General features: G+C 34.2%; 1 protein-coding gene and 1 pseudogene across 1 annotated transcript; one reads left to right on the forward strand and one right to left on the reverse strand.

The window, feature by feature from the left end:
• Window positions 1-2973: 2973 nt before the first annotated feature.
• On the forward strand, window positions 2974-11197 carry LOC125839699 (uncharacterized; annotated as a pseudogene).
• A 4092-nt stretch (window positions 11198-15289) lies between these two features.
• LOC125839722 (uncharacterized) lies at window positions 15290-20466 on the reverse strand. Its single transcript, XM_049518709.1, has 3 exons — window positions 20009-20466; window positions 17377-18614; window positions 15290-15731 (listed from the first exon to the last, which is right to left on the reverse strand). The coding sequence occupies exons 1-3, from the start codon at window positions 20333-20335 to the stop codon at window positions 15533-15535; spliced, it is 1764 nt and encodes a 587-aa protein (XP_049374666.1). The 5' UTR covers window positions 20336-20466; the 3' UTR covers window positions 15290-15532.
• Window positions 20467-20531: the final 65 nt, after the last annotated feature.

The raw sequence follows: 20531 nt of genomic DNA on the forward strand, positions 1-20531 counted from the left end.
TGCATCAACTCTACAAGGAACATGGCAGGTTTAAAATATTTTTTATTAGACGATCTATTTTATATAAGTGTTAATTTTGTATATATATTTTTTATGTATTGTTGTCTTGTACTTGATAGTCGTTCGATGGGTGAAATAGAGAGGCAAAAAAGTTCATCGATTGTTGATTTTTTATTCGTGATGTTTTTTAATGGACATTGGATTTCATAATGAATGAACTTTTGTTAGTGGTCTTTATAGAATTTATGATGATATGATTAGTTTTTTCTTTCTATATTATAAGAAAATATGTCATATTTACCTAAAATGGGCATGATGTAGAATTCAACATGACCTCAATTTAACATTTTATTTGAAAATTAAATTTAGACACGTACATTACACTTTGGAAGGGTACATTCTCAAATTCATGAATAGTACAATCGATCGATATTTGTTATTGTTATAAAGTACAATCACACCACAAATTTCATTCAAATGAAGTTTAAATGATCCCCTTATTTCTTCTCTCATCAAAGAAAAAGTAAATCTTATTTATTGAATCATAATAAAGATATACACCAAATTATTGGAAAAATAATGTAATCAATGTTTTCTTGTTTCAAGATCATACAAAATGTATGTACTAATTGAAAGTCAACAACTTTATCTATCTCAAATTGTTATGGAATTATATTTATTAGACTAGTATTTGTTTTGGCAAGATGTATCTTATGATCATATATTTTCAGTAAATACCAATAGATTTGAAACGGATAAAATATGTCATTTTAAATATAAAATTTATATGAAATATTTTGGAATAAACGTGCAACACACGTTTCTAGAACTAGTATTATAAGATGTTGTACAATGTTGTTGTTGTGTGGATGAGAAACTTTGAATCTATTTTGAGTTTGGTCCTCTACTAAACTTCTGATAAAACATGAGACTAAAGTGAGAAGCCCAAAGGAAATGTTGAGCGGCCCAATATATAGTGAGCATGTCCATGTCTGAAATAAAAATGACTTACTTACGCTTAGATTTGCAAAATGGGTCATCCCACTCCCACCCAGCCGAAGCCACATGGTTGGAATTTGAAAGGCTAAATCTTTCTCTACTTTGTTTACTCCGAAAATTTTCTCAAGCGTTACATTATTCATCTTCTTTAATACTGAATCATTGTTCCTTCAACTCTCTCAATTGTATCGACGTCATCTTTCTTGAGGATCTTGAGCTCTATCATGTCAACAAAGGCGACACTATAAATATAACTACATTTATTTATCTCCTTCTTCAGTTTCTTTTAAAGGTAAGAAAACAATTACCCTTTGTCTTCACTATGAAAGAAAATCAAACACGTCATTTTAGTATCTCCTTTCTCATTTGGAAGAATTTTTAAGCGAATAATTTTTTTTGTAAGACTTTTCATTGAAGAATCTACCAGAGTAACCATTTTTTTTAATCAACTTTGGGATCATCGGTATCATCGCCACCACAGAAAAATTCTACTTACTTAGGTGCTCACACTCCAAATCAGTTGGTGCAATTAATTCATGATGCTAGTCTTTGTGAAGAGGTTGTGCATCAACTCTACAAGGTACATGACACGTTTAAAAAAAAATTATTATACGATATATTTTATTATATAAGTGTTAATTTTGTATATATATTTTTTATGTACTGTTGTCTTGTACTTAATAGTCGTTCGATGGGTGATATAGAGAGTTAAAAAAGTTCATCGATCGTTGATTTTTTATTCGTGATATTTTTTAATGGACATTAGACTTCACAATGAATGAACTTTTGGGAGTGGTCTTTATAGAATTTATGATGATATGATTGCTTTTTTCTTTCTATATTATAAGAAAATATGTCATATTTACCAAAATGTGCATGATGTAGAATTCAGCATGACCTCAATTTAACATTATATTTGAAAATTAAATTTTGACACGTACATTGCACTTGGGAAGGGTACATTTTCAAATTCATGAATAGTACAATCAATCGATATTTATTATCATTATAAAGTACAATCACACCGCAAATTTCATTCAAATGAATTTTCTATGATCCCCTTCATTCTTCTCTCATTAAAGAAAAAATAAGTCTCATTTATTGAATCACAATAAAATATACACCATATGATTGGAAAAACAATGTAATGAATGTTTTCTTGTTTCAAGATCATACAAAATATATGTACTAATTGAAAGTCAACGAATTTATCTATCTCAAATTGTTATGGAATTATATTTATTAGACTAGTATTTGTTTTGTCAAGATGTATTTTATGACATATTTTTTTAGTAAATACAAATAGATTTGAAACGGATAAAATATGTCATTTTCAATACAAAATTTATATGAAATATTTTGGGATAAACGTGCAACACACATTTTCATAAATAGTATTATGAAATGTTATACAATGTTGTTGTTGTATGGATGAGAAACTTTGGGTCTATTTTGAGTTTGGTCCTCTACTAAACTTCTGATAAAACATAAGACCAAAGTGAGAAGCCTAAAAGAAATGTTGAGTGGCCCAATATATAGTGAGTTTATCCGTGTTTGAAATAAAAAAGACTTACTTACGCTTAGATTTGTCAAAACGGGACAGCCCAATCCAACCCAGCGGAAGCCACGTGGTTGATATTTGAAAGGCTAAGTCTTTCTTTTCTTTGTTTACTCCACAAAATTTCTCAAGCGTTACATTATTCATCTTCTTTAATACTAAATCATTGTTTCTTCAACTCTTTCAATTGTATCGTCGTCATCTTTCTTGAGAATCTTGAGTTCTATCATGTCAACAAAGGCAACACTATAAGTATAACTACATTTATTTTATCTCCTTCTTCAGTTTCTTTTAAAGGTAAGCAAACAATTACTCTTTGTCTTTCACTAGGAAAGAAAATCAAACGCATCATTTTAGTGTCTCCTTTCTCATTTGAAATTTTTTTTAAGAGAATAATTTTTTTGGAAGACTTTTCAATGGAGAATCTACCAGAGTCACCATTTTTTGAATCAACATTGGGATCATCGTCATCATCGCCTTCACAGAAAAGTCCTACTGACTTAGGTGCTCTCACTCCAAATCAATTGGTGCTATTAATCCATAATGCTAGTCTTCATGAAGAGGTCATGTATCACCTCTACAAGGTATATGACACGTTTGATTTTTAAATTATTTTTATTATATATCTATTTTATATAAGTGTTAATTTTTGTATATATGTTTGTTATATATTGTTGTCTTGTACTTGATAGTCGTTCGATGAGTGAGATAGAGAGGAGAAAAAGTTCATTGATCATTGATTTTTTTCGTGATGTTCTTTTAATGGACATTAGATTTCACAATGAATGAACTTTTGTTAGTGGTCTTTATATAATTTATGATGATATGATTGGCTTTCTCTTTCTATATTATAAGAAAATATGTCATATTTACCCAAAATGGGCATGATGTAAAATTCAGCATGACCTTAATTTAACCTTTTACTTGAAAACTAATTTTGGACACGTACATTGCACATGTATAATTCAATGTTAATTTGTGCAAACTTCTGTAAATATTAGAAAAAATATTTGAATAATTGTGTGATGAATTGGTCAAAATTGAAAGGGAAGGATGCATTTTCAAATTCATGAATAATACAAATTTCAAGTGATCCCCTTTATTTTTCTCTCATTAAAGAAAAGGTAATTCTTATTAATTGAATCATAATAAAGATATACACCATATTATTTAGGAAAAATAATGTAATAAATGTTTTCTTGTTTCAAGATCATACAAAATGTATGTACTAATTGAAAGTCAACAAATTTATCTATCTCAAATTGTAATGGAATTATATTTATTAGATTAGTATTTGTTTTGTCAGGATGTATTTTCTGATGAGTTAGAAAGTGTTGATACCTTTTTGTAAGTTTTTATTAATTAGGGCTAATTTGGTTTAGTATTTTACTTAATTTATTAATTAATCCTATGTTTTACCCATTTTAATTATTTTTTCAACTTACATATAATTCATCTACTCTAAATATGTTCGAATTAGTTGTTTAAAAGTAGTTGATAAACATTGAGTATTGAGTGTGGTCCTTGTTAAATTTGTGATAAAACATGTTCCCAATGTGAGAAGCCCAAAAAAATGTAGAGAGGCTCACCATACTTAGCATATCAGTGGCTGAAACAAACAAAAAGACTTTAACCGTTTTATTATTGGGTTACCAATTCTTAAAGAATTGGGGTCTTTTCTTAACAGGTCAACTGATAATCTGACAATAAATTAATTAATTATATTTATATCATTTAGTACATAAAGTTTTTGACTTAGAATTTAGTTTCATACTTTTATTTCTAGTTGTGAGCTGGAACTTTTGGTTATTCTAGAATGTGTCAGTATTTACTTTTTAACAAGATGCAATCTGTCAACTCATACGTATATTTTATTTGGTTTGTCACCTTATTTTTAAGTGATTTTTAATTATTATTTTTTGTGTCAAATTTTAACGGTTAAACTGATAATCAAACCAACAAAAAAATAATCGATAAGTTAGTATCTTAATGGTTCTATAACGGCTTAGCATATCTACGACGCGATAACCGATATATCGAATCAATAACTTTAAAACCTAACCGAACTGTACCCAAATATATCCTATGTACCCCTAATGAACATTTAAAACTTCTAATTATCAATATTAGGGAAATTCCCATATATTTACCAAACATAAATATATTTATCAATTGTTTACATAATAAGAAATTAGACTTCAATCTTCTCAAATTAAGCTTTAATAATATTAGTCCTTATTCCTTAAGTGTCAATTTCAATCCTCCAAGTAGGTTTCGAACAAATCCAAGTTCAAATCAGTTTTCAACCTTATAATTGCAAAACCTAATTCTAATTTCTACTCCACAAAGGCACAAAACAATAGATTCTTGAATTCAAGTCAAATGAGTCGAAAAAGAGCTATTATTTTTATTTTGTGATTTAGAAATTTAATCTTAATTAAAAAGCTCCATTGACGATCATTGAAAAGTTTCAAAGCTAAATAATTCCTTTTATTTTTTTCTTTTGGACTAATTGAGTTGAAGATATAATATCTAAGATGACCACTTAATTAAGGGTTTTCTCTCTCAGAAAGTCATTCAAAGTCACAAAACCAAGGGTTTTTCTCATAAAAAAACAGTCAATCAAGAGTTCTTTTCACCGGAAGTCACTCAACTTTCTTTGATAAACTCAAGGTCGCTCAACTATGGATATAAAAGAAAGTTGACTTTCTCAAAAAAAAAAAAAACTTAATTGAGTGATCATCTGAGATATTATCTCGAGTTTGAAGTAAAAGCTTCAAATTTAAATGAGCTGAAAACCAATTTGATTGACCTCACAACCAAAGTTTATTTGAGAGGAAGTGCACAAATAACCAATTTGAGGACCCTTATTTTCAATATATATTTTTTTTTTAAAACACTTCTGAACTTAGTTAAGCACAAACTGTTTCTCTAATATTGTCAAAAATAATTTTCATTTCTATTAGCTAAACTGTAATAGCCCAGAAAATTTTTGAGCTAAGACTTGAACCATCCTTTGTTGTGAGTAGGATTTTACCGAGGAATTAAAATTTCTTAAGTGTTAAGTTCACTAGATGTAGCACCTTGATTTCGAAAAAGAACTAAATTGGAAATAGCAAAATCTGAAATTTTGCAAGTAAAGCTAAGTATGAGTTTTGGGTTGACTTCAATGACTATAACTCCTAGCTCAGGATGACTTAGGTGTTCTACCAGTAACCGTAGGAAAGACCTTTGAATTATCTTTCCAACGCCGCCGAGTTTGCTAAGTTTCGAGGTCGGATGAGTGAGATATGGCCTTTTGAAGTTAGGTTGTCCAGTTAAGAAAAGTTAGCCGAAAATAGTAGGGGTATTTTGGTCTTTTCCTTACCAAATCAGATTTAATTCGTTTTTAGTAAGGTTTTAAGGGTCTAATCCTATTAGGTTCAGTTTTATAATTCTAAAATACACCTAGGGTTTTAGATGAGAGTTCAAGAAGAGAAAAGAAGAGAAAAGAGGAGAAAAGAGGAGAGGATCAAGTGTTCGTCGAGATTCTTGTGTATTGTAGCGGATTTTCGCCATGCGTTTGATCCCTAAAAGGTATGTAAGCTTCCATAGTGTTGGGTTTGTTCACCCACACACCAATCATGTTATTTTCAGCGCAACTTCGTTCTTAAAGTTGAAGGATTAGAGTTCTTGATGAGTTCTAGATAGGTGTTCTTGAAGTTCATTCTAAATCTTGTTGTGTTGGAGTTTTGATGATTTCTTGAGACGAAATTTAGTAATTTAAGTGTTGTTTTTAGTATATTAGAGTGTACTTATGTTAAGTAATCGAATCCAAGTGATTAGGGAAGAAACCGTTCGATTCTAGGCGAGTTAGGGTGAGAAAACGAGCAAGGAAAATTCGTCGGATTTTCTGGGTAGGGGCCTGGCCCGATGCGCCAGCCAGAGCGCCCCAAACCCTCCTCTGAAGTTTAGGGGCTGGCGCACCGCACCTCCCATAGCGCCAGGGTCACCTGCCCCATCCAGTTTGCTGTCGGTTTCCCCGTTTGAGTTCGTTTAAAGTGCACCTTCACTCCTTTTTGATTCTAACTACTCTAAGCTACTTCTAAACACCTAAAATCATTCCTAACATGATCATAACCTTGAATTCATAATTCATATTCAAGGTAGAGTTGAGAGTTAAGTTTTGAGAATTTTTTCGAACATTCTAAGAAAGTCCCTTTGAGTTCTTTTGAGGAGTCTTCTACAACTTCTAGCAACTTGTTTCAAGACTCGAGCAAGTGAGTATGAGAATGAGGAGAATGTATTCATGAGTCTACTTTGTCATCATGAGATCTTTCATAGCATGAACTATAACTCTTGAATTCATAATTCACACTCAAGAGAGAGTTAAGAGTAGAGTTCAAGAAAGTTTTGAGTTCAATTGTGAATCCTTGGAGATCCATAATCGATTTGAGTTGAATTTTGAGAAAGTAAGTATGAGAATGAGAAGAGTTGTATACACGAGTTCCATCATGTTATGTAGACCTACGAGTCAAGTCGTCCATGCCCATAAATTCCGCATGAACTCCAGAAGTTGAGTATCTATGAGAGGAGTAATATATTCATGTCCTAAGTCTTAAGTATTGGGTTTCTAACCCATTTGAGATTATATTCCTAATCATGGGACTATTACATGTTACCCATGAAGTCCTTGAGTTGGGTTATTCATGTCCATAATTCTGCATGAACCATATCAGTCGAGCAGTCTTGAGATGAAAAGTATCTTTGAGTCCTTGAGTTGAGTAGTTCATGCTCATAGTTCCGCATGAACCCTCTGAGTTGAGCATTCTTGAAATTAGTAGTATCAGTGGAGTTCTTGAGTTGTAAGTATTTGATTTCTATCTATGGTTATTGAAAACCTTGCATTGAGTCGTTCACGTCCATAATTCGGCATGAACCACATTTTAAGAAGTCTTTTACAAATGCTTTAACTTTGTTTTAAGACTAAAAGTTTCAAGTTAAGCCAAGACTAAAGAGTTGAGTTCATTTCTCAAAGAAGCTATAAAGGAACTAAGTATTCCCTAAGAGTTTATAAATATTTTCACGTTTGAGCAAGAAAAGGGAACATCGATTCCAAGAAGCTTTTAAGCTAAGTTTTGAGTAATTATCTCAAACCAAAGAAAGAAGTTGTTTTAAAAACATATGAGCTAAGTATATTTTGGGAGTAGTATTGAGCACCGATATGGGGATGCGAGTTCATATTAACTCAAGTCTCCATAAACCATGTAGCCATCATGGGTATTAATGGGTCATACTTTTTAAATGATCACCTAAGTTAAGCTAGTGGATCCACTAAGTTAAGCGTTCTATATGACGGCAAAGTATAGGACAGTTCTGGCAGCGTGGGCAAGACGATGTATCACCACTTAGGCTCATAGTAGTGGTTGTCGGTTAGAGAATCTCCCACATAAACTATATTACTTTATTATATAAGTAAAGTTAAGTTTGTTATTGCATTTTCTTTAACGAACTAAGTTGTTTTTACTGTTTATAAAGCTTTCCATATATTGCATGTATATTGTTGCTTTATATTGAGGTGAGTACCCAGAGTCGAGTATCATATCTTTGAGTTGAGTATCTAATCTCTGAGTTGAGTATCTTATCCTTGAGTACTTCTAAGTTGAGTAAGTTGAGTAGTTTTGAGTATCCTTGAGTATTCCTTGAGTTGAGTAAGTTTGAAAGGAGGTAAGTATGTTTCCACTTTTTATCAAGTTCAAGCTTATGTTTATGTTTTAGAATTCCCCTTACATACTCGTACATTCCACGTACTGAGCCATTTGGCCTGCATCTTCTCATGATGCAGACACAGGTATTCAGGATCATCAACAGGAGCTTCGTTGATACATCTGAGAGTTCAAGTTAGCTATGGTGAGCCTCCTTGCTTCCGGAGGATTTCATTTACCTTTCAGTTATATCAGTTGTTAGGATGTCGTGGGTCTTGTCCCGACTTCCATCTTTATCAGTTAGAGGCTTCATAGATAGACAGTAGAGTTTTAGAAGTCTTCATTTATTTTGTTAAATGTTTTAAAGACTAAAGTTGCCTTTTTATGGCAAGGTGTATATATTTAATTATACAGAGTTTTCTTTGAACTTAAAGTTTGTATTTAAGTTTTATGAACTTTTATTTCAGTTTTAAGCTTTTGCATGCTTAAGTTAGTCTTCCGCTTGTAGTCAGGCAGGATGAGGGTTCACTTGGGGACCAGCAATGGTTCTTGAGTGCCGGCCACGTCCAGGGTGTAGACTCAGGTCGTGACATAAACATAAACGGTTACTCTTCAAAAGTACTGATAATCATTTCTAACAAATAACAGTTTTCGTAATAAGCAGATTTTAAAAATTTCCCAAAACGGATTTTAGTCCTTTTTTTTTAATCTTCTAAAAGTTCTAGTAATTGTCATATTCTGAGTTGGTGACTTTTGTTATATATTTCAGAAGAAAGATTCATGCAGAAATCTAGCTCTGCTGCTGTGGAACAACTTCAATACAGCTTACATGCTTTTGCTGATATACCTTTTTTAAAAATTTGCGGATTGATATTCTATTGGATAATCTTAAATTGAATTTTAAGAGACCTCTCGTCTAAAAGTTTAAGATGTTACATAGAGAAATTTTCTGATACCATACATGTTAAATTATGTGACAATCTAATCGGAAACATATCAAACACCTCGCATTTTGATGTGCAAGAAGTTGTCAATGCGCGTAATAATATTTGTCTTATGAATTTCAGGAAATCATATCAGTGTATTGGAAGTTTTCACCCTCAATGTTATCTATGAGGGAAGCAACTCGAGCTTGTTGTGCTCTTGCTTTGTTTCAGGTCAGTAATATACCATCAAAATAGTGTGTGTAATAATTTATACTATTGAAGTAGCAAAAAAATCAGAAAGATTGAGAAATAGAACCATCTGATTTCATTGGTTCTCAATAGCCACGAGATTATGTTGTAATGTTTTAGTCCGTGGAATCACTAGAAATCTGTTGTTTATAAAAATCAAAGTGAAATGCATTAGAGATGCACTTCAATTTTTGTAATTTGGTTTAGATGAACTATATCTGATAAGACCACCACATCAAAAATGATCTACAGTGGTAATAATTAACGGCAATAGCTCAATTGCCGCTAAATCTGTATTTTTAGTGGCAATTAGGAATAAGTGTGTGCACAACATGTAATTCTCAAAAACTAACATACTCGGTGAAGATTTTAAATTGTAAATGGTTTTTGATCAAGCTTCTTTTGATATGAGGTCGTCATGAACTGAAATTTTGACCTCTGTGTCAATATTCTTCAGGATACGCCAAACTACTCGTTAAAGTGAATCAAGTTTCTGTAAGAATTCTTTATATATACTGTTGTGTGAGAAACAGTTAACTCTTCTAGTAACTTATCTTTGCAGATAAAATACCACATTATTTCTATCCATTTCTCAAGTCTTGTAGAGATGAAAAGCCTTTGGAGTATGTGAGGATCACCGCCTTGGGTGTTCTTGGTGCCCTAACAAAGGTATCCGTCCATTTGAACAAATATACACACGTGTTCTCCATTTTTGGAAGTGCTACTTCATGATTCTGATATTTTGCTTGCTGGTGCAGTTTGATGATCCATATGGATCTCATGCCCTTCATTTCTTCTTGGAATCGGAAGTGGTTCCTTTGTGCCTGGCGTGCATGGATTTATGTGATGAAATATTGCGGAAGGTTAGCCTTCTTATTTTAGGTCCATTCTGTTTTATAAAATAGTGTTTCTGAATAACTTCACCGGTTTGTGGTGATATTCTGTTTCTTGGATCTCATATGAAATGAATGTTGTACCTCCACAGGTTGCAACTCTCATAGTTATGAAAGTTCTGATGCAAGAGAGGGGAATGAGCTATTGTTGTGCTACGCCTGAATGCTTCTTCTCGATAATACAGGTGTTGAGACGAGTGGTGGAGAAACTTTCTCCAAAACCTTGTTTGCTGCATCTAGTATATGTGATACTGTGTTATCTATGTCTTTCAAAAATATTAAGGTTCATCGGGTAAACATTCTCGTCCCTGCTGCTCAAGTTTCAAGATTGCGATTTCTCTGTACGTATCAACTATATCTCTCTGGATTTATTGTTTGATCAACCTTCACAATGCAGACCATGTGATGCATTCGTAAGACAAATTCCTCCTCAGCTATTTGACAACACCTTTTGGCGCACTCTTCTTGTGAGTTTCATCTGCTCTCCTTTACTGTTACAAAAACTAGGCTTGTTACTTTAGTGTTACAAAAAGTTAGTTACAAAAAAAAAAATTGTGACTTTAGTGTTGCAATAAGTAAGTTTAGCAACCATTCATAAAATTAACCCGTATTGTTTTTACATATCATTTCTATATCAGAATACCTTAAATTTGTATCATCTATATATATAGGTCTTTTCAACTACTACTACAGCTTCATGTGTATAATTGTAAACTTTTGTATGTCTTTGCAGCATGACCACGAAACTTCGTGGATGCTGCAGGTGCTACATCTCAATATTTATGGATGTCTATATTTTCCGCCAATTGAAGATAGAAAAACGATTGCAAAGAAGGCTGATCAAGTAATGCATCAAGTTCAAAGGGTCAGGGAAAGGGAAAGAAGTGAACTTGTTCTGTAGGAAAAGACAGCAAATAATGACCTCAGTAGAGGGAAGAATGTTTTAAGTTAACTGTTAAAAGCTAGATATACAATAGTATATTTATCTAGTAAAAGCTTAATCTCAAATTAAGAGGTAAAATTAGTACATTCTTTATCTAGTAAAACCTCTATGTTCAGCTGAAATGAATTTATCTGTTGTTACTGAAAATTTAGCATTTTCCTGTATTGCAATTTTGTCAATGTCTTCTTTCAGTGCATATATATGCTTTACTGGAGCCGAGGGTCTATTGGAAACAACCTGTCTACACCAGTGACTTTGCCTTTGCTGTTATCAACAACATGAATAGTCTCAACTTCAGCTTCCTCCGGGGTTTTTGAAGAAGAAGGTGGCCTGAGAATGGGTCTCACAGGACACGAAGTAGAGGGACCAGACCAGGATGACCTTCGATAAGAGGAAGATCTCCTAATAGAGTTGTCAAGGAATTTGAGTTCAATAGACCCATCGGGAAACTGAACGACTCTTTCAATCTGAGATCTTTCAGAATGAGACGAAAAAGGCTGGGTTATGGCATCAAAACGCCAATCATTACTAGAGAGTATATCTTTCCATCTGAGAAGACGGGGAACAAAGATAGTACTATGTTCATGGTTGGCCTCCATAAGCATAGTTACACCTTTCTGGCTCTCATTACGAGCCTTTGGTGCAAGAGTGGTTTACATAAGCCTATAGTATACTTGGTAGATAATCGCTATCTCACGAGTGTTGGCTTTACTGTTTAAATTCTTGGTTTTGACATTGTGTGTCAAGGAATCCATGACATTAGGATCATTAATGTCCACTGAAAAATTGGGATAACAATTGAAGTAAACCGAGCCATCTGCAAGGTTACTCTGGAGGACTCCTAACAGCGAATCATCAAAATTAAGAAATATGTCATCTCGAAGGAGGACACAAACAGGAATATCAAGACCCTTACGGAAAAGGGGCTTAACAGTCACTTGCACTAAACCATTATGCAAATAATTAAAATCAGATCTATAATGATTAATATCGCTATCCTTAAGCAGACGAATAATTTCTAAGGAATTATTAATAGCAATAGTAGACTCACAAGTCTTAATATTATGACAAGTAATAAAACTAAAGTTATCTAAATGGTAAATCTTTTTGAAAGGTTCTTCTAGTATATTCCAGTTTTGTAAATCATTTTCTAATTTAGCAATCTTAGTTGCTTGAGAAGATAAATTAATACTATTTAATATATGTTGATTGTTTTCCATAAAATTTTAGAAAATACTATCTAATGGACTTACAGTACAAAATTAATTCAACAAGTAAATTTACAATAAAACAATAAGCATGTAAGCATATACGGAGTATTAAAACGCATATCAAAGATCCAAATAATGTTTCTAAAGGAGGGTCTGTTGGTTTTACAACTGTTCTTTTTCCTAGAGTTATCTTGGCTACGGGATCACCATTAACAGGTCTAAAAGTCCACCTGGCTTCAGCGACCTTACAATCGGGCTAGCCAATGTATGCACCGGGTATTATTCGGTTACCTCACACACTTAGGAAAAGAAAGAACACCTCAACACCAAGTATAGAAACAGTATATAGGAACATGATAAATGAAATAATAATCGTATATAGACTGACATCTTAAAGATAAATTATAAAATACTTCTTAAATAATTTTGCCATGCCTTAGGCAGTTTATATACTTAGTTGCTCATACTAAGTATGTATACTGCCGAAGTGGCTCTGATACCAATAGAAAGGATCGTAGGTTTTATAATAAAGAAATTATAAAAGCATGCGGAAAGTCAAAGAGATGACTTAAAAAAACTTAGTTTATTCCATATGCATAACTTGAGAGAGTTGTTTACAAGAAGGGTTTCAGAAATATATAAGAAATTTTCCGATGCCTTTGAATATTCTAAGTCTCGCCTTATATAGAAGAGGAAGTAAATGCCTTTATATTTTAGGCGTACAAGTGTAAGGCTAGGATTTTGCCGACACTAAGTGGGGGATCCTACTTCTTTTATAAAGTAGAGATAATGGGAATAAAACACATGGGTCTGCTTCTTTTATTAAAGCAAATTAGTGGGAATCTCTTTTTGATAGTGGAGATTAGGGGTGTACATGGCCGGGTTGGTTCGGGTTTTTCAAATATCAAACCAAACCATTTGTGTCGAATTTTAAATTTATAAACCAAACCAAACTAATAAAACTCGGGTTTTTCAACCTCGGGTTTTTCCGGTAAAGTATTCATACAAACATATAATTTACTAGTACTTCAAATATTTCTTTAGTCCTACCAAAATACAACTATCTAAGATGTTTCTTAAAAATATAACACAATATGATATGATTAATGACAATAAAATATCCAACAAAAATAATAATAATGAAATCGCGTAAAACAAATATTGCAAATTAACAAGTCATAATGAAAATGATCATAATTTAAAAGTACTAAATCATGCTAAAATTAAGTTTAATAAGTATTAGTTACATGACTAAATATTAAAGGAAATTAAAATTAGATTATATATTTTAATTGTCTAAACCAATGTAAAACTGAAGAACAAATATTCAATATTATTGTCTTTCTTAGTGTTGAATTGATTTTCTTTTTGCATTAATATTAATTTGATTTTGATTTAAGCTTTATTATAATTACCAACATCTGTGGACTATAATCTTTAATGGCTCATTCATAATTCTAAGTTTCAAATTTGAAATAATATATTAAAGATAAAAACTATGAAAAAGTATAAGAAATATTTAAAAATTATATCAAAGTAAATATTTTTATGTATAAAATAAAATTTTAAAATTATATATATAATGTCGAGTTGGTTTGGTCTCGGGTTGGTTTTTTTTAGTTAAAACCAAACCAACCCAAATATAGTCGGGTTTTTTTTTTCAAAACCAAACCAAGTCAAATCAAACCACTAGTCGGGTTTTTTTCGGATTGACTCGATTTGCGGTTTGGTTCGGTTTTCGGTTCGGTTTTGTACATACCATTCGTAGAACCATCTTGGGATAATAGTTCTGGTGATGTTCGAACTGTATTTGATAAACCAAGTGTGTCTTGGCCTTAAGTATAAGAAATTCATCCATGCTGACTTGTAGTCATACCAATTGTAAGTTTGCGGCTTGTGTGTTACCGACAATGCAATAGATGTGTGTAAATGGTCTGCAAACCATTCGAATGGATCCAAGATCATTTTCATAGTGAACCTGGAATACTTGATAATGGCAGGGTTATTTTCATCCCTGGAATGTTCTATTTCTATCGAGTTTGTATCAATAAGAACAGCCTCGTAGAGATCTATGTATACATCATCTTCTCCAAACTCCACTTGTGGAATTTCACTAGATACGTTGTTGTATGTCTTAATTAGAAAATACTCGTACTGTTATATCTGACAAATGTTCATAGTTTCCTGTGTTCGCCTGTGCATATGTACTACAAAAGACAAAACTAGAAAAATCTCGTACTGTTAAGTTTGGAATGTTAATATAGCTTATATGTATTGGGAGCACAAGAAACCACCATAGAAAGTTAAGGGGTTTTGGCTTTGTTTCTTCTTTTCCTGGAAAACAAATGAGCATGTGATTTAGTTTTGGAAAATTGATCTTTGAGGTTCTTTTTTCTAAAAATGAACACTGTGTTGAGTACGATGGATTTTCTCATGTTTGGTTGGTAAAAAAGAAGTCGGTTTTTAGAGTAAACCCAACGGCCAAAAACTAGTGTTTTGCTTGATTTTACTGCTAATCTATCTTCCCTACTTCTTGTCTTCCTTATATTCACCCATGTAATTTATCAACATGTCAAAGTATTCACAATTTAGTCAGTAAGTATAATATATTAAGTCGCGATGAATTCTCAATCGTTTCTGCATTTTCACTTGATACATGAGTTTCCAAGCGTGCATCAACAATGAAATCTCTATAAGAAACAGAATCCAATCTTTACAAAGACGTTCAAAATATTTTTTTGTTAGAACATAATCTGCTTTTTATATATCTTTCCTAGACATATTTGAGAATACCATATCAAACCAGAAAGCATACTCAAGGGATGTGTGGAAGTTCATGTCTACCTCTCCAAAGAAAACAAAAAAAAAAATTAAAAAAAAGCAAGCTCTTCTACTTCTTCAGTTACAACAAAATATCCGGAGATAAATGTGTCACTCCTTTGCACCCATTCAAGAAATTTAAGATAATAAGCTACAAAAACAATCATATTCTCTTATAATAAAATACATGAACAGGTACAACTTGATTACATAAATCTTGAAGTCAAACCACATGAGCAAAGCGATGTATCAATCCTTGGGAGAAGAAATGTTGGATTTTGAGGGAACGGATAGATTGGTCTCGAGCATAAAAGAAAGATCATGCATCTGTAACATTATACTTTCTATATTCACATCATTCTTCGATGGATTTGATTCAGCATGAATGGCTGTATTCTCTGAAGCATGTCCAGCATCGTCACCAACCTTGCTTGGGGTATCAACGGCACTAAAAGATGTCAAATGAAATATAAGAAATTGTTGATTGAACTCGAGTGTAGGAAGTTAACAGTTAAATAGTAGTAACAAGGAAAACAAGAATTCAATCATGGTTTAACAAGGTAAAACTCTCAAAGGTCAGATGTATCATTATTTTGCCAACTTGTTAAAAAAAAACCTTTTCCATATATTTCTGGATCTCTTTCTTCTACTGCTTTGTCTCAGGTAGTGTACTTCCCAGCGTCCCTAAGTTATACTCCCCTGAAGAACAATAATCTCAAATTTCACCTTGGATACTCTAGCCACATCCCAAGGTTACACTATCTCAAGAACAGACAGACTTAACCAGCAAACTAACAAAAACCAACTGTCCTGGACAGAGATCAAATCTATTCTAACAGGCCTTTTTTACCTTTTGACAAGCTAGAAATGCTTAACTTTTTTTTTTTTGGGGGGGGGAGGGGTCTATAGAAAACAGACTCTCTACCCCCCCCCCCCCCACAAGCACACACAAAGGTAGGGCAAGGTCTGCATACAGCCCACCCACCGTCCCCAACCCCATTTGCGGAACTATACTGGGTATGTTGTTGGGGAAAGAGCAGGGGGTGGTTGGATTTGAACCATCGTTGCTATTGTTGTGAGTTTACTTTTCTGGGACAAGGAAACACATCATCCTCAGCCTGAGAAGACAATAATTTCCTTCCCCTGCTCCAAAAGAGCCCATGTAATCTTACTTCTCCAGGCTCTTCCCTTTCAATCTCTAAGCCATTACAAAATTTAAAAACTCTTTCGTGAACATGTCTGTATCTTTTTTCCCATGCTTTGAAATTCTTGTTTTCAGGTGAGGGGGGCACTGGGTAGGTCAAAGGGGAAGAGGAGTCTAGTGAGAATCAGACCTTGCACCTCAAGGATGTAGACAGTTACCACTCAACATCCAGTTCCTGCTTCTTCAGACTCACATTTGCACTAAAGTTGAACCATAAAACTTCTAAGCTATCTTAAGCTTAGTATATGCTTAGCTCCAAGGAACTTTCAGTGGATACTGCAGTATCTTTTTCCTACATTATTTTCTTACATTGCTCCTTCCATAGTTATATTCTGTGATTCTTACAATATTTCTGACTTAATTCGTTATGTTTTACTTTCAGAGCCATGGTTGAAGCCTGTGGTCTTCCAGATTCTTTCTTTTCTATTGCTTTTTCTTACACTCGTATTCTGTGATTTTAATATGTTCAGAATTCAGATCTAATTCCTTTATTTCTACTTTAATTCTATTTTTGGTTCCAGGAAGGGGAGAGCAAGGGTGAAAGAGAGAAATTAACTTAATTCTTTCCCCAAGGTAAGATTCTGATAATTTACTTCCAATCATTTTGTTTAGAAGGAAGTAAATCCAAAATATTTCTACTTCCTTTCCAAATGGGAAAAGCTTAGGTGGAGGGATATTCTGACCCCTTTAAATTTACTTCACCTCCTTTACTCTAAACAAGGGAACTCAACCTAATCCCACATTTCCTTGCAATCCTCCAGCTCCTTCTCTTTTCACCCCAACAACAGTATAAGAGCCATAGTTGATGCCTATGTTCTTCAGAATCTCCACAAAGAAAAATCAGTCAATATTGAGGCCATATAATGAAATAATAAAAACATGTGCACACCTGAATATGGTAGGAACTTTCAAAATATCTCCATTTCCTTCCGCAGAAACACCTTCTTTGCCAGGTGCACCTGAAAAGGGATCTGACTGCGAAAAACTGCCAAAATCCATATCTTCAAGATTTGAACTAAAATTTGTTAGTTCTGCGTTATTGTTATAGTCATTGTTGCTTTGCACCAGCATATTCTCAAATGGATCTTTGCTGGGTGCAGAGGTGGCAAAAGTATTCCACTCATCAAAAGAATCATGATCTCCATTTGTTGTATCAAGTTTAGGTGCAGGTACATTCTCAAATGGATCTTTGGTGGGTGCAGAGGAGGTAAGAGTATTCCACTCATCAAAAGAGTCATGATCTCCATTTGTTGTATCGTGTTTAGGCGCAGGTGCATTATGAGTCTGCCATGTGTCATCTTGAAACCAATCAATGCTAGTTGAGGGATCGTTTGAACTACTTTGTAATTCAGCATCCTTGGGTCTGGAAATTGGAAGAATTTCCCCAGCTTTCTGTGATGCTTCCAGATTTGCACTATCCCATAGGTCAACTGCTGGCCAGTCATTAGCTGCAGAAGAAACTGCTACAACATCCTTCAGTTTCCCTTCTGTTGGGCCTTCTGTGGTTCCAAAAACTGTGTCTAACTGAGCAGAAAGATCAATATCTGAGCCAACAAAAGCATCAGTTGATTTGGAACCTTCATGCTGGTTTCCAGAACTAACTGTGGAACTCGTATAGGTGTCAAACGCTGCAAAGGCATGCTGACCTCCAGAACCAACTGCAGAACTTATAGGAGAGCTAGATTCGTTGGACACATTCTGCTCTCCTGAACCAGCAGCTTGAAAATCTGCTTGCCATCCAGAAAAGTCATCACTTGTTTGGACAGTAGACGAGGTCACAGCTGGTTCAGCGGATCTGAGATTCTCAAACAAACTAAGATCCTCGTGGCTTCCAACTGTTTTATTTGCTGCAGACCCAATATTATCGCTTATGACTGTCTGTTCTTTGTGCGCAATGGATATGTTCTCCCTCTTTGGAAAAGAAAGAAAGTTATCCAGGTCAAATCCAGTCGGATCGTAAGAGCTTTTGCTTAGCTCTAGCTTCTTGGTCATGATAGGGTTGTCTGTCTCCAGCTCAGTTGGCCATCTTATTTTCAGATCAAGGAAATCAGATAAAAGAACTTCATCATGAGGTGAACTCGGCCCCTTGTTTACCTGATTCTTTTCAGTAGCTGCTCCAACCTTCTCCTGGAAACCAAATGGGACAAGTTCTTAACACATACTCCTAATTAAACAAGTTAACAAAATTCTATCAGAAATACTAGGAGGCATAAGAAAAAAAATATTGAAGGAAGATTTAGTGAGCAACAGAGACTGATATACACTCAATGGTTAGTGGATTCGAGTACTATTCAATCCACTAAGTCTTTTTTATATATAGCTCGACCCGTATCTGCACCTATATAGCTACAGAAAGATATATCGAGCCATAGGACTGAAGCATAAATCATAGTAATGACCAAAAAACACAAAGAAGCCCAGTCTTGGATTATCCGGCCTTTATAATGGAAGCAAGCAAGACATCAAGATAGAGCAATGAGCAAAATCGTGATTTGAGATAGAGGAAGAGAAATCCAATATAATCTAGGAAGGTGGATTTGGAGCACCACGGCACTTACTAATTCCTCGCCATGGATTAGAATTTAGTGTAAACATACCAGTTTCTAAAAAGATTTTTTTAAAAAAATATCTCATCTTGCATTATCATTCTCCCGTAACTGGTAGGAATACCCATACCCATATAAAACCCAGGGGTGTGTCCTAGTGATCAATAAAGTGGGTTGAGCACCATAAGGTCTCAGGTTCAAATCCTAGCATAGACAAAACACCAGGTGATTTCTTCTCATTGTCCTAGCCTTGGTAGACAGAGTTACATGGTAATTGTTGGTGGTGGGAGGTGGCAGGTATCCATTGGTAACTGTTGGTGGTGGCAGGTGGCAGGTGGCAGGTGGCAGGTGGCAGGTATCCAATGGAATCAGTGGAGGTGCTCGCAAGCTGGTGGTATAAAAAAATTACCCATATAAAGCAATAAGCAGAAGGGACACCCCATACGATCCACCAAGGATACTAAGTTAGTAGATTTGAAGAACAGCAGCTCTCACTAATCGCAGGTCACATAACTCCTTCTGCAATAGTGATCTATCTCGTCAATCCCCTGTCTTTGCCTAGCAAGATATGTCTAGTTCTCCCTCCACTTGCCTGTCTCAGTAGGAATTGGAATAATCTCTGATTTCAAAGAAAAAGCTGAGGCGAGAGCTATACCTTCTGGAACCGGAGCAATAACTGCTATAAAGTAAGGAGATGCCCAGGAACGATCCCTAAAACAAAGACTCGGAATGCTCCACGACTAAGTATACCCATTCAGACTCGCTTTTGTTCAATTATAAAAAAAACTCACAATAGGTTTGAATACAGTATAAATACAATGTATTTTCAAAATAAAATTCAAATCCTAATCTGCAAAACATAATAGAAAAGATCTAATCTTGCATTATCAATACTCCATAACAGGAAGCAACCAACACTATCTCATAGAGAAATAAGCAAACTGAGTGTGTTTCAGGTAGAGAGACCCAACATACCGATCCATCAAGGCGAAGAGCTCGTAGAAACCATTGATAGCCCACAGTGGACTTAAATGAAATAGGGTCAGGAGCAACGTCAGGGTTTTGGTGCAATTTGTGGCCACAATATATGCAAATCAAGGACTGGAGCCCTCTGAGAAGCCTACCTTGGCAGTGTTTACAGCGGAGATAGGGTGGAGAAGGATCGAAGGCGGCGACGGTGGCGGAAAGAGAAGACATAGCCGGAAGTGATGAGTCATCAGGGAGGTAGTCGGGTAGACCCGCTTCGGTTCGGGTCAAGATCTTGGCTTGTTGGATCAGATCACTTGGGAGCTCGAACGCCATTGTCGAGCAAATTGAACAGAGTGTTGTATTTAGTCAGGGATTATTTTTCTTTTCTTCACTTAAATCTACTGTCCGTTCCCAGATACTCTTTTTTTTATTTTCTTTCGAGTTAATTGTTGAAAACATTTTCAATACCATCTAAATTCTGAACCGTGGAAGAATTTATTTTTTATATCATATATAAATTGTTCTTAAA

This window comes from Solanum verrucosum, unplaced genomic scaffold (genome assembly GCF_900185275.1).
Source record: "Solanum verrucosum unplaced genomic scaffold, falcon-dt-bn FXZP01000175.1, whole genome shotgun sequence".
NCBI classification, from domain to species: Eukaryota; Viridiplantae; Streptophyta; class Magnoliopsida; order Solanales; family Solanaceae; genus Solanum; species Solanum verrucosum.